The 16,124-nt window shown below is 35.0% G+C and overlaps 2 protein-coding genes across 2 annotated transcripts in view; both read left to right on the top strand.

The window, feature by feature from the left end:
- Positions 1 to 16,124, top strand: part of LOC144855325 (uncharacterized) — a 28,809-nt gene that overhangs the window by 1,514 nt on the left and 11,171 nt on the right. The window contains exons 3-5 of the mRNA XM_078713145.1: positions 9,877 to 9,981; positions 12,857 to 13,224; positions 14,565 to 14,805. Of these exons, the coding sequence (XP_078569271.1) occupies positions 9,877 to 9,981; positions 12,857 to 13,224; positions 14,565 to 14,805 (714 nt within the window). The remainder of the gene's footprint in view (positions 1 to 9,876; positions 9,982 to 12,856; positions 13,225 to 14,564; positions 14,806 to 16,124) is intronic.
- LOC144856132 (uncharacterized) lies at positions 5,617 to 7,875 on the top strand. Its single transcript, XM_078714098.1, has one exon. It carries the CDS (start codon positions 5,617 to 5,619, stop codon positions 7,873 to 7,875), a length of 2,259 nt encoding a protein of 752 aa, XP_078570224.1.

The raw sequence follows: 16,124 nt of genomic DNA on the forward strand, positions 1-16,124 counted from the left end.
TACATTACACTGATAACAATCTTTGTTGGAGGAAATGAATAATTGTAGTTTAATCTTAGGGGTTTTCCTAATAGACAAGGTATTGGCATTACACTTAACCTGTCGTTAGGATACTTAGATTATAGTAATAATAATATACAATAATAAGTATAGCCGAAACACCAACAAATAATTTCATTAAATATTTTAACAATGTTGAAGATTTGTTAGTAATTTGCTAATTTAGCTGATCTACTGGTTGATAAGTAGAGGTGACAAATAGATTCCTGAAATTGATTGACTAGATGCTAGCTTGCCATAGTATAGTATTATAGCTTGCCATAGTATAGTATGATAGCTTGCCAATTTTTTCATTCTGTCTTCTTCCGGTGACCTCTTCTTGCTCACATAGCATTGCTTGTCTCTCCTTTTAAATTGTCTTTCCCCTCATTACATCTCTGATTTAATTACATTGCGCTCTGTCGCATTTGCTCACTTAGGTCTACTTCTTCCACTTTCCTTCCTTGTCTTCCACTTGTTCCTTCCATGTTCTCAATTAGTTCTATTTTTTTTAATTTCTTTGCGCATTGTTGTGGGTTTTTTAAGACCATAGACATGCATCACCATTGCCATTACTTGGCTGAACATTCCATCAAATTTTCTTTTTGTACAAATTTTTATACAGTACAGAATTATTGGAAAATTAGAACGATGGCCTTTATTCTCAAGTTTATATGGTAATTGTTGTAGTGCCCAAAAATGTAGCCAGTGGTTCTTGTTTTCAAGTCCTATCTGATGCCAAGAGTTTTTCTCCTTGCAAAACCCTCCACATGTACAGCAGCTTGTTTATGTACAACATGTACTGTATATTTGAAGGAATTTCCACCTGTTTCGACAGTGATTAAATTGCCTCTTGGCAATATATCAAAATAAATAATTACATTAAAAAGAAAAGACATTATTGGTAAAATAAAAATATTTTCAAAACTTAGGAAAGTTAGGTCTCATTTACCAATATCAGGAATATTTTACCGATATCGGGAACCTTTACAAATATCAAGAACCTTTTACCAATACCAAGAACCTTTTACCAATATCAAGAACCTTTTACCAATATCAGGAACCTTCTACCAATATCAGGAACCTTCTACCAATATCGGGAACCTTCTACCAATATCGGGAACCTTTTACCACTATCGGGAACCTTCTACCAATATCGGGAACCTTTTACCAATATCAGGAACCTTCTACCAATATCGGGAACCTTCTACCAATATCGGGAACCTTCTACCAATATCGGGAACCTTCTACCAATATCGGGAACCTTCTACCAATATCGGGAACCTTCTACCAATATCGGGAACCTTCTACCAATATCGGGAACCTTCTACCAATATCGGGAACCTTCTACCAATATCGGGAACCTTCTACCAATATCGGGAACCTTCTACCAATATCAGGAACCTTCTACCAATATCAAGAACCTTCTACCAATATCGGGAACCTTCTACCAATATCAAGAACCTTCTACCAATATCGGGAACCTTCTACCAATATCGGGAACCTTCTACCAATATCGGGAACCTTCTACCAATATCGGGAACCTTCTACCAATATCAAGAACCTTCTACCAATATCGGGAACCTTCTACCAATATCGGGAACCTTCTACCAATATCGGGAACCTTCTACCAATATCGGGAACCTTCTACCAATATCAGGAACCTTCTACCAATATCGGGAACCTTCTACCAATATCGGGAACCTTCTACCAATATCGGGAACCTTTTACCAATATCAAGAACCTTTTACCAATATCAAGAACCTTTTACCAATATCGGGAACCTTCTACCAATATCGGGAACCTTCTACCAATATCGGGAACCTTTTACCAATATCGGGAACCTTTTACCAATATCGGGAACCTTCTACCAATATCGGGAACCTTCTACCAATATCGGGAACCTTCTACCAATATCGGGAACCTTCTACCAATATCGGGAACCTTCTACCAATATCGGGAACCTTCTACCAATATCGGGAACCTTCTACCAATATCGGGAACCTTCTACCAATATCAGGAACCTTCTACCAATATCAAGAACCTTTTACCAATATCGGGAACCTTTTACCAATATCAAGAACCTTTTACCAATATCAAGAACCTTTTACCAATATCGGGAACCTTTTACCAATATCAAGAACCTTTTACCAATATCGGGAACCTTTTACCAATATCAAGAACCTTTTACCAATATCGGGAACCTTTTACCAATATCGGGAACCTTTTACTATATCAGGAACCTTTTACTATATATCAGGAACCTTCTACCAATATCGGGAACCTTTTACCACTATCGGGAACCTTCTACCAATATCGGGAACCTTTTACCATTATATCTGGAACCTTCTACCAATATCAGGAACATTTACACCAATATCAGGAACATTTTACCAATATCAGGAACATTTTACCAATATCAGGAACCTTCCACCAATATCAGGAACCTTCTACCAATATCAGGAACCTTTTAACAATATCAGGAACCTTTTACCATTATATCAGGAACCTTCTACCAATATTGGGAACCTTCTACCAATATCAGAAACCTTTTACCAATATCGGGAACCTTTTACTAATATCGGCAACTTTCTACCAATATCGGAAACTTTCTACCAATATCGGGAACCTTCTACCAATATTGGGAACCTTTTACCAACATCGGCAACTTTTTACCAATACCAGCAACACCTTACCAATACCGGGATCTTCTACCAATGTCAGCAATCTTCTACTAATATCAGGAAATAACTTATGTTTACAATATCCACATAGGTCCAGCTACATAGATCTACCAAATGTGTGCATTAAATACCATATTCTCAGTAAAACAACAAATTATGCAAATGAAAAATAACATACTGCTTTTAAAATACAGTTGTTATACATAAAACAAGACATTTGATTGTTTCAATTGGATAAAAGGTTGTAAATCCTCTATCATTAAGGCCTACCATTGTATTGGAGAAATGAAATTAGTAATAAATGCAAGCTTACTTATCTTCAGGGCTTTTCTAATAACTACCGCTCATTAGTATTCATATCCTGCAACAGAAATGTCTAACTGGGCATTTTGTTTAAAGCCTGTTCTTAGTTCACTGGCCAAGTGGTCATTACTTATTTTGCGTCGTTAGAAATTTTTTTCATCTTTGGATTGAATAATTACAAAAGGTTACAAATGCGACCTTTAGTTCTTCATTGACTTCTTATTTTTAGACGTATACAGTAGCATATTATATCAGTTATTTGTAGCATCTCTGAACAATTTATGGCATCCTAACTTTATGGAAGGAGTGCTGTCATATGTAGTAGTTGACTGGTGTCCTCCATGGATGGTGTCCTTATATTCTATAGATCTTTTGTATAGTAATCCAGATATTTAGAATGTTGTTAAACTTCATTATCAAATTACATTTTAAATGTGCGTTGCACTAAACATCTTTTATATCAAGATCTATAAACATTTTGTATTTCTTTGCAACATCTAGAAAGCAAATATTTACAAAATTATATTATTATTTGCGCCAATTTTTTCCCAGTAATTTGACAGTTAGGAAATGAACTGTCAACCTAGATCGCTGCAGATCTGTTGTAAGATTTTATAATTAAATTAATTTCAAATGTGTCATTTAAATATAAAAAATATATCAAAACAAGTTTGTTGATTTTGTCACAAGTGACATAAAGTTGTGTATATATTTTGCAAGTCATTCTTACTTTTCCTTTTGTTTTCACTATTTGAACCTTTCTTTTGTTTTAGGAAGCTATTGTGTGAAGCCAGTGGAGCAGAGTTGTTGTGTTGCAGAGAAGGATTGTGTGGTGTTTGCTGATTGGAGGAGAGGTATAAGAGTTAAGTTAGTGTGTGAGTTGCTGATTGGTGGAGAAGGATAAGGTGGTGATATGTGGATAATTGAGGGAATTTTGAGGTAGATGGAAATTGAGAGGAGACAGAGAAGGAGGGCTATGTTATGTTAAGCCAGAAAGGGATAGGTGAATATTGATATGAGAAACTAAGACGTACAGGAGAAGAAGTAATTGAATTATGGTGATATAGAGCTGAAGCAGAAAGGAAATAAAGAGATATACATGAAGTTAATAAATTGTGAGTTGGAGATAATTATGGTGATATAGAGTTGAAGCAGAAAGGAAATAAAGTGATATACATGAAGTTAATAAATTGTGAGTTGGAAGTAATACTATAAGGCTGTACTTAAATGTAGAACTGTTAATTGTTGAGATTACTGCAGATTAATTGAAATTGTGAAGGTAAATTGACGGAAGAAATAACTGTTGGAAACAGCCGAAGTTGTTGCATGTAAAGAATTGTTTGGAAATATTGAAGAGTAACGGGATTGATACTGATATTATTTTACGTGGAAAAGGAGAAAGAAATAATTGGTCGGGGAGCGGATTGCAGGGCAGAACGACATCAAGAAACATTTTAACCTTATATTTGATTTATTTATATGTCAGGAAATAGGAAGAATTATAATTGATAATACAAGCAGAACGGGAGCAGAGGCGTGGGAGTTGTTTATTTGCGGAATCGTTTTAACTTTTATCTTTCTAATTTGTTTTGTGTCAGCGTAGGAGAGAAGGCAAGAAGGAACGATATTGTGGACATTTATTATTGTTTAATTATTCATCTTGTGATAGTATTGTATTTGAAAGGGGGGTTTCGGGGATTTATTTAAAATAAGAAGATTGTTGATATTTTGTTTGGAAGGATTGGGAAATTTGGGGAATTGCATAAAGTTTGTGGGGAATAGGAACACGGTATCATTGTTTGAGAATTGGTTGGGTTTTTTTTGTGGGTTTTTTTTGGGGGTTTGAATTATAAAAGAAAGAATTGGTTGTCGAAGATTATTATTAAATTTTACTTTTTACATTTATATGTGTACAGTTGTGGCTATTTACCGTTGTTCACCGTTGGTTACCAGCAATTACATGTCCGAAAGAGCCGTAATTGCGGCTGTGTGACATTTATGGGGGCTCATCCGGGAAACTTTGTAACCTAGCGTGAACATTGGTAGATGAAACAATTGTACGTGATTCTTGGATTGTCTATTTGCCATATTATTGGCATACTGTATACTTATATTGGATACTTATATATATATATATTTTTTTTTTTCTTAAGAAATGGATCTCACTAAAATTGTTGACGCAGGAAAAGCGTTGGGGTTAGATGGAGTGGAATTAAGAGAGTTTGTGGAAAAGAGAGAGGAAGCTGCCAGAGAGAGAGAAGAGAGAGCACGAGAGAGAGAAGAGAGAGCACTAGAGAGAGAAGAGAGAAACAGGGAGAGAGAAGAAAAACAGCGAAACAGGGACAGGGAGAGAGAAGAAATGGAGCGAAACAGAGACAGAGAGAGAGAGGCACTAGAGAAGGAAGAGAGAGAGAGAAGAGAGGCACTAGAGAAGGAAGAGAGAGAGAGAAGAGAGGCACTAGAGAAGGAAGAGAGAGAGAGAAGAGAGGTACTAGAGAGGGACGAAGCAGAGAGAAAAAGAGTGAGTGAAGAAAAAGAGAGAGAAAACGAAAGGGCGAAAGAAGCTGAGAATCAGGCCTATCTTATAGAAATGCGAAGGTTAGAAATCCAATTAGAACAAGAAAAGAATCGGGCACGGCCGGGTGGTAGAGTATTACCCAATCCTGAGTCACGGGTTAAGGCCAGTAAACCTAAATTACCCCCTTTCCATGATCGAACAGACGACCTAGATGCCTATCTGAAAAGGTTTGAACGGTATGCGACTAGTCAGGAGTGGAAAGAAATTGAGTGGCCGGTTAACTTAAGTGCCCTACTAACTGGGAAGGCTCTCGAGGTTTATTCCAGGTTGTCGTCAGCTGAAGCTAACGATTACAAACTGTTGAAATTGGCTCTTCTAAAACGGTTTCAGTTAACCGCCGATGGATTTCGACATAAGTTACGAACAGCTAAGCCCGAATACGGAGAAAGCGGCCCGCAATTTGCTGCGAGGATAAGCAATTATCTTGATAGGTGGATTGACCTAGCAGAGGGGGAAAAAACCTTTCAGGGGTTAAAAGATTTATTGCTGCGAGAGCAGTTTACCGATGGGTGTGGGAAGGACCTAGCTCTGTTCCTAAGGGAACGTCAACCGAAAACGATACAAGCGATGGCTGAAATTGCGGAGCAATATTTGGAAGCTCGTGGGGGATTATTTGGTAAACCAATAGAGTTTAAACAAAAAGAGCAAAATTCTCCTCAACTCTCCTCTAATAATGTTCCCAGTACATCCTCATCACAAAGCCCTTCTAGTTTCCGTAGTCCAACTTGTTTTATATGTCATCGTGTAGGTCACCTAGCTAGAAATTGCAGAGCCTCAACTATGCATAAGCCAAACTCTCCTCCAAAATGTTACCGATGCTTAAAAACAGGACATATTGCCAGAAATTGTAGACAGGACGCCAACAGTTGCGCTGGGTTGTCTACTTCACCACAAAAAGAGTCTGATTGCCAGAAATGTACAAAACAACACGAATGTAAAGCCAAAGAAGAAATTCCCGATGTGGGTGCCAGTATGGTTACGAAAATGTCAGAGTCTTTAAATCAATGTTGTATCAATAATGATGGTGATAAGGTCACTCTTCAATGTGGGCACTGTCTTCCAATTATGACAGCGGCTCTAAATGATTCAATTAGTAAAATGCCCGTTTATACAGGTTGTGTTGGGTCACGCTGCGTCTCTGTTCTTCGTGACAGTGGCTGTAGTGGGGTGGTTGTGAAGAAAGATCTTGTATCAGCCGAACAACTTACTGGTAAGGAGAAAACCTGTGTGCTGATTGATGGCACGGTCCGCAACTTACCGGTTGCATTAATACATGTTAATACTCCATTTTTTTCAGGAAAGACGTATGCACTATGTATGAATAACCCTATTTATGACTTGATATTAGGTAATATTGCAGGAGTACGAGCACCAGGAAATCCAGATCCCACATGGACAGAGCGAAATCTTCAAGGATGTTCTGTTGTTACCCGGTCTCAAGCTAACACTATGGATAAACCATTCAGAACACTTAAAACTACAGAAATACACAAGCAAATCATCACAGCGGGAATTATGAAAACCGCCCAGCAACAAGATATCAGCCTTGCAAAATTCAAGGATCTTGCAGAGAAACAAACTACAACTGTGAGTAACAAACAAGTCGAGTTTCTTGGCCATGTGGTAGGGAAAGGACATGTTCAACCTCGAGTGGAGAAGATACAAAGCATCTTGTCAGCCAAACAACCAGAAACAAATAAACAACTCCGGTCATTCCTTGGGATGACCAACTACTATAGAAAGTTCATTCCTAATTACTCTGTGATTGCTTGTCCATTAACCGACAAAACGAAGAATCGGGAACCTAACCGAATATGTTGGGAGAAGGCCCAGGAAAGTGCGTTTGTTAAACTTAAGGAAAAATTAAACAGTACTCCAATTTTATGCCTTCCTAATTTAAACAAAGATTTTATTTTGAGAACAGATGCGTCCGAATATGGAGTGGGAGCGGTTCTAATGCAGCAGTATGGTGACGTGAAGTTTCCCGTGGCGTACGCTAGCAAGAAACTGCTTCCTCGAGAAAAAGCATATTCAGTGATGGAAAAAGAATGCTTAGCCATTGTATGGAGTGTACGAAAATTTGAGTCTTATTTATATGGACGAAACTTCACGTTGGAAACTGATCACCAGCCGCTTGTGTTTATGCACAGAGCGAAATTGTCCAATGGGCGAATTATGAGATGGGCCCTGGCTCTACAACCGTACAAGTTCCGAATAGAGGCGATTAAAGGCAGTGAAAATGTAGGAGCTGATTATTTAAGTCGAGTGTAAATAGGACCCGTCACGGTATGGAGAAAATGTTGATACATTATTCTTTTAGAGGGGAGTAAATGTCACAAGTGACATAAAGTTGTGTATATATTTTGCAAGTCATTCTTACTTTTCCTTTTGTTTTCACTATTTGAACCTTTCTTTTGTTTTAGGAAGCTATTGTGTGAAGCCAGTGGAGCAGAGTTGTTGTGTTGCAGAGAAGGATTGTGTGGTGTTTGCTGATTGGAGGAGAGGTATAAGAGTTAAGTTAGTGTGTGAGTTGCTGATTGGTGGAGAAGGATAAGGTGGTGATATGTGGATAATTGAGGGAATTTTGAGGTAGATGGAAATTGAGAGGAGACAGAGAAGGAGGGCTATGTTATGTTAAGCCAGAAAGGGATAGGTGAATATTGATATGAGAAACTAAGACGTACAGGAGAAGAAGTAATTGAATTATGGTGATATAGAGCTGAAGCAGAAAGGAAATAAAGAGATATACATGAAGTTAATAAATTGTGAGTTGGAGATAATTATGGTGATATAGAGTTGAAGCAGAAAGGAAATAAAGTGATATACATGAAGTTAATAAATTGTGAGTTGGAAGTAATACTATAAGGCTGTACTTAAATGTAGAACTGTTAATTGTTGAGATTACTGCAGATTAATTGAAATTGTGAAGGTAAATTGACGGAAGAAATAACTGTTGGAAACAGCCGAAGTTGTTGCATGTAAAGAATTGTTTGGAAATATTGAAGAGTAACGGGATTGATACTGATATTATTTTACGTGGAAAAGGAGAAAGAAATAATTGGTCGGGGAGCGGATTGCAGGGCAGAACGACATCAAGAAACATTTTAACCTTATATTTGATTTATTTATATGTCAGGAAATAGGAAGAATTATAATTGATAATACAAGCAGAACGGGAGCAGAGGCGTGGGAGTTGTTTATTTGCGGAATCGTTTTAACTTTTATCTTTCTAATTTGTTTTGTGTCAGCGTAGGAGAGAAGGCAAGAAGGAACGATATTGTGGACATTTATTATTGTTTAATTATTCATCTTGTGATAGTATTGTATTTGAAAGGGGGGTTTCGGGGATTTATTTAAAATAAGAAGATTGTTGATATTTTGTTTGGAAGGATTGGGAAATTTGGGGAATTGCATAAAGTTTGTGGGGAATAGGAACACGGTATCATTGTTTGAGAATTGGTTGGGTTTTTTTTTGTGGGTTTTTTTTGGGGGTTTGAATTATAAAAGAAAGAATTGGTTGTCGAAGATTATTATTAAATTTTACTTTTTACATTTATATGTGTACAGTTGTGGCTATTTACCGTTGTTCACCGTTGGTTACCAGCAATTACATGTCCGAAAGAGCCGTAATTGCGGCTGTGTGACAGATTTGTTAATAATATTAATTTTAATATTGGTTTAATAATCCCACTTTGATCATCCTTTAATTCTTTTCACACTTGTTTTTATTTTTAGTTCTTGCCTGTATCCATACTTCTTGACGAGGCGAAATAGTACTAATATTTTCTCATTTGAAATTATTTAGGCATGAGGACAATTTGGGGAAGATATAGACCTAACACATTATGTTAGTTCAAATGAAGACTTGTCCCAACATTGATGTTTAAAACTGACTTGTGACAAACTAGAATGTGCCAACATACTTCCATTAGACCACCAATACTTTGTTGGTAAAATTTGTTTTCATAACTCTATTTTCTTCCAGCCTCAGTGTGATATGCTAACATCCAGGATTGGGGAGCTTTCGACAACCTGTGTGCGTGCAGGGAAGTTGGGAACATACTTCCTCACTCCCCCCATGCTCTAGGTCAAGGCGACGATGAACGAAACATCTACTAACTTGTTCGTCAGTCGTTGCAAATTCGAAAGCTCCCTAATATTAATAACGATAATGAAATAGGAGAAGTATGAAAGAGGAAGCATACATTTGTCGTGACTCTTTTACATTTTCAAAATGTTTTGTACATTGTTTTCCTTAAATGACTGTATCAGATATTTCACTGTTTGGGATATGTCCATCTCAAGATCAGTTCTACCTGGTGGTGTGTGAACAATGTGGTCAAGTGGTCAAGCCACAAGGTCTAAAGCATCATATTGGTGAGTACTTAATACTTTAATTGACCAACTTGACAAACTTATCAAATGGTTGCATTTAGTAATTAAAATTTCAATGCGCTGAGTTTTTTCAGCAGAATAACACCTGTATTCTTAAGCCAAGCCTTAGTCGTAGTTTGAGCTAAAATGACATCATTTTAATTCATAAACCGAACTTCAACTAAAGAACCTCGACTAAATTGAGACAAATTTTGATCGATTAGCAAGCTAAATCGCTGAGTAAATGGTTTTTAAACAAGGGTTATAAAAAATTAACAGTTATTAAGTTTCGAATTGGCCAGTCAAAGTTCGAACTACGACTAAAGTTTGGTTTAAGAATATGGGCGTTAATTTATTTAGTCCAACAGCCACCAGTAGTCTAGCCCATTACAGGATTGATACAATAACTAAACAATACAAATGTATAATAACTTTTATTTTTTCATTGAAGGATATAAAAAACAGTAACATAACAACTTGGACTATATTATAACAAAAATATTAAAAGAATAGTAAATATGAAATATTTTAATAACCCTTTTTATTATAAGACTATTGATAAACTATTTAATAATCCAGCGAATATTGTAATTATAATTGTAATACATTATTGTTTTGAGTGTAATTGTGGGATTTTCCAGTATTAATACAATGCCAATATTGATGACATGTTATACATAGATTAGTTATTAATACAAAGCAAATAGTTTATCAATCAATCAATAGTATGACTCTATGAGTATATTGCAATTCATGCTAGTGTGTTTGGTATCCATTATTTACTATTTGTAGGTAGATCATTCAGTAGAAAATGCAATGAAAAAGTAATGTAATCTACGATATTAAAATGGAGGCTTAATAGCTTCCTTAATTAACAAAAAACATTGACAGTTGTTTGAACTATTGTACTGTAGTTCCACAGGAAATCACCAAGTAAAACTATACACTACCCCCTCTATAGTTCACAAGTAGATAAGTATAGAATAAACAGTCGTATAATATTATATTTTATGCTATTGTGAGCGAGCGTTTGACATTTAAAAACAAGAGCTGTTTGTGTTCAAGATTGTTTCATTTATGATATCTTCTATTTGTTAGTTTTTTTCTGGAATTTTGTTAAGAGTTAACAATATTGATTGATATATTATGCAGTTTTTCGTTGCGATCGCGTTAAGCCAATGTTGGCATGGATGACAGCGTTGGAATGTCAACTTGTGTGATGGGTTTTGAGCCAACACACAGCCAGTTGATGGATTATATAAGGCATTTGGTGAGGAGGATTATTTAATTAGGGATTTTAATATTGAAATATTATTATATATTTCGGAAAATTATTATTAATGAGATTGATGGTGAAGGTGGTAAAAAAATATATTGGCACGGTCTTAAAGGGAGAGTATAATAAGATAGGTTGTCAGTTTTTATTCTAATGTAATGAAATTAAATATTTCAACAGATATTAAAGTAATACCTTAGTTTTGAATTAGTAATAGTAGGCTTAGAGATGTATATATCCATGCCATAAAATTAAGAACCATCATTTCTATAATAAATGCAATTCTTGTGGATAAAATCCCATCCTGTTCCTAATTTTGTGACAAAAATAAATTTAAAACGAGATTAAAATGAAGATGAAATTTAGCTTATAATGTGAGCACTTTGTTGCTATATAAATCCTTTAATATTGTGCTGTATCTTGGATTAAATTGGATTGGAATATACTGTATTAGATTGTATAGAAAATTACTATTATAAACGAAAGTAAAACAAACTCATTAAATACCACCTAATAGATATTAGAATTCTGTATATTGATTCATAATAAACTTTATATATTTAGAACAGCTCTAAGTCTAATGCAGTGTTTTATGATTATTATTTCTAAATGCTACAATAAAAACGCTGTCGTAAAGGTCAAATGTATTGTACGCATTATTGGGAGTTTTTTTTTTTTTCAATTGATTTTTAGTTTCAATTATTTTGGATCTGCTTATTAGTGTTGTGTATATGGATTTTGACAGTGTTGTTTAAATGAATGTATTTTCTACAATAAATATCTTTATCAGATTGGCTTCATTTTCTTGGGTTTGATGGTTGCTGACATTGAAATGGCCGGACTGCAACCAGGGTTTTCATAATTCCATTATATTTTGACTCCTTTGGAAAAAAATTCTTTTCAATAAACATCATTGTTTTCCGATGTTTAGTTTGTTAAATTTGTCCTAATTCAAAGAACAAAGAAAACTGTATTGGAACAGTAGAAACTACATATATTAATATTTTCTAGATGATGGAAAATTATTAATGGTACTTTTATTTATGTTACAAGGTTACAGTCTATTTTTAAATGAGTTAAAAACGTTTGACTGTAGGGCTTTTTGAGTGTGTGTGCCGGTTTTTACAACATGTCTGTAGGGCGGTTGTGTTCCATTTACTAAGTAGTTACTCTGAAAATAGTGCTGCCATTTGTCATGTATTGAAAGATCAGTTTCTCTGACAAGTTGCTTCTCTTTAGAATATGTAGTGTAATAGCCTTAAGTGGCACATAGCATCTTGTACATGTTTTGAGTTATATTTTCATGTTCATGGGGCCGAAAGCCAGCTACAGTATTTAGGATATAATTGTAGAAACCGAAACCTTATGAAAAGAACATAGTTTGTGTTTGATTAAAAAGTTGTTACCTGTCTGTAATTTGATACCAGTTTTTTTCACTTAAGTGAATAAAAATAAATACATTTTGTTGATGAATTAAATTTAATGTTTACCGAATTGTGTTTACTGATTGATTGAAATACAATTTTATAATTATATAATAATTTATGCAGACACAATCATGATAAAAAGTTATTAATTGATTAATTTGTTTTTTTCTTGAAGATGCCCGTCATAATGGAAAAGCACCGAATAGGCCTCCAGGGAAGATGAAAGTCTTCAAACCAGTACCTTCACAACCAGTACCGCTGTCAAAACACCCTCCACAGCGAGAATCACCACGAAGGCCACCACCTCAACCGCCACCTGTTGCCACTCGTGGTTCGTCCATCTCACCATCACCACAAACTGAAAAGTCTATACCAGTAGATAAACATATAGAACTGCAAATGGCTGTGCCTTTACCACCGGAACCGAATTCTGAGATGATTACATCACCCGTGAGTCGTCCAATGAAAGATACAAAGTCTTCGCGGGTGAGTGAGCAGGCATGTTCACTTTTGGTCGGCGACAAACCGCCGAAAGTTATGAAGGTTAGAGGTCAAATAATAGTTTTTTGATACAATATTTGTATAATTCCATGTGAGTTGTGGTAGCCAAGTGGTTTACAGTACAGAAAGAAATTACCGCTTCGTATCTACGCGTAACCTTTAAAAATTAACACATTAATTTTCACACCTTGTTACTTCACTAAGAACATCGTAGGGTTGTTTATTAAGGTTACGAACTCCCTACGAAGTTCAGAACGTAGCTCATTGAATGTTGTTTATTGAGGTTATGAAGCCAAACAATGTAACCTATGAAGCCAACAACATAGCCTACAGTATGAAGCATACTACAACAAAGCTACTTCGTAGTAAAAGTTGCAGTATTTTGTTTCTGTACTATAGGACACTTGACTATCGTACAGAAAGGTACAAAAACACCTGAGTTTAATTTGCGATAAAAATGACTCCCAGTCCACTTAGCTGTAAAAGAAAATACTAAGAGGATAAGGTAGGGTGTAGAAAGGAACTAGCCACCCTACTGTACCACATAATGCCAATGCACAGTGCAATGAAATCAAAACATCTCATTCCCCTATGTTAAGAATGAATACAATTTTTATAATTCATTGAATGTAAAAGAATAGTAACTAAACCCAAAAGCTATACAGTGAATGTAATGTAGTAGAACAGCGATAGTTTTCCTCTGATAATTTGCGCTTCATCGAATACAATCTGTTGATTAGGATGGAACTAATTAAGATTTGTTGTTTGGGGAAATTGACGATCATTAGGGATCTGGTATTGCTTGTTTTTATAGCAATTACAGTTACAGTCATAGTAATCTTTCATCTACATGATACAGTACAAGCTATTTATAGATTTATTCTTCTTCCATGTGGCCTTGTCTATTTGATTGGCTGAAGAACAGTAGTGTGGGGATTGTGTAACCCCCATACTCCATGATTGGGAGCTCCATGACCTAACTAGGTCATCTTAATTAATTGTGCACATGTAGAGAAGTGGAGACGAGTTTGCTCAATCTGCACCTTAATACACAATACAATGGCAACATTTAAAAATCGGCCCTGTTTATGACCCCACAACTATCTTTGTGAAGTTCTTCTGAGACTGATCTGAGAGATGAGCCATAAACAACAAAAAATCTCCTTCAAAAACAATTTGTTATGCTCCGTCTAAACTTTATGTGACAAAAAAATGTGATGTGCCCATATACAGTATAGACATGATGTTGGCACATCACACCTTTTTTGTCAATAGTTCATAGTGTAGACAGAGATTTAGGATGTTTTTTAAGTTTGCACACAAACACCAGAATGACAAGGAAAGTTCTATAACTTTGATAATTTCTAATTTTGTTTTTATAGCTTGAATCCATGGAAAGAAACCACAAGAATCAACCGACAGTTTTAATACCAAAGATATCTCCAGAATCGGTATGGACCACAGACTCTAGTTTACTTAAAAAATTATCACCATCAGGAAAATCAGCGGCAGTACCTGCAACAGCTACTGTAGCCACGACGACCGTAACAATGACAGCCGCATCATCTAAGAAGTCAAAGAAAAAAGAGAAAGATTCGCCACGTAAATTCTTGCCTTTAAAAGGTAATCATTCGTTGTTAATTGTTGTAATTTAGTAAATAGAAATTTGTGTAACAATTACGTTTCTTTTTACACCGTCATTATTCAGTAGGGACGTTTAAATTTGAGTTCACGTCGAATGCCAATGAATAAGTGCTCAAATTTGCCAGTCAATGTGCCATATCATAAAAAAGACGTCATAGGGTAGCAGTCGACATATTCAACGTAAAAATCTAAAAGTCTCTATTACTAATAGTCGATCAACCACTTTAATAAAAATTTCCTCCTTTTTTTACATCAACATTCTTATTGCGTATGTACAACCAAGAGCTTAAAATCCCATCCGAAGAGCAAGCTAACTGCTCATACAGGTCTTGTTTCTTCTCGCATACCAGACCAATTTCTTACTTTCCTACAAGTGTCATCTCTAACAATACATACATTTAAAACAATTATGAGCAATGAGACTAATTGATTATCAATTATCGATCAGTTGTAACATAATAATACATAAAATGGAAATAGTAATATATTAGAAAATATTATATTGATTAATTATTAGAATCATGGAATATATTTCTTGTAATAATATTTCTAGTTCATGAAATACTGAAGAGTGTACAGTACTTTAATTATAATGCTACTATACTCTCTGGAGCCTCATTGTAAAACAAAGTACAGATTGCTATATATAGAAATGTATAATCGCAGTTTGAATAGAAAACGGATTGAATTATAAGTTCAATTTGACAGGAGTAAATGATCCATACTCGCGTACCACCCCTGATGTAAATATCAAGAGATGTTTATAAATAATGGTATACTTTATTTACAGTATGTATAACCATTGAGAAATAAGTTAACCTTATTTTTCCATCTTATAACCTTTCCAGAAACGGGTTATTTAATTCATTTCGGGAAAGATTTTCATATATATTCAATTATTTATTAGTTAATACTCTGCATATTATTAATTACTGACTCATGATACGAACGCATCCATCTTGAAAGAAAAATTAAACCTGTTTTTCAGTATATTTAATGAAAATGCATTATGTACATTTAACTTATTTGACAAAAAATGTATTATCGCCCTGATGTATGGAACCTTTTTAATCAATTAAATTGATACAACTTTAATAATAATATACAATATAAACATAATTTACATCTAATTATTACTGCAAGTCAAAAATGTTATGAATAGTTTTTGTCTGTGTAACATTAATAATTCTGTATAAAAATTCAGTGCGTCATCTTTACCTAAGCTTAGATGAGCTGCTCAGACAACATCCAATTACATTAACTAATCGTTGTTGCTGCTAGATACTCTATAAATAGAA

The sequence above is a fragment of the Antedon bifida genome, chromosome 11 (assembly GCF_963402885.1).
Source record: "Antedon bifida chromosome 11, ecAntBifi1.1, whole genome shotgun sequence".
In the NCBI taxonomy this organism is placed as follows: Eukaryota; Metazoa; Echinodermata; class Crinoidea; order Comatulida; family Antedonidae; genus Antedon; species Antedon bifida.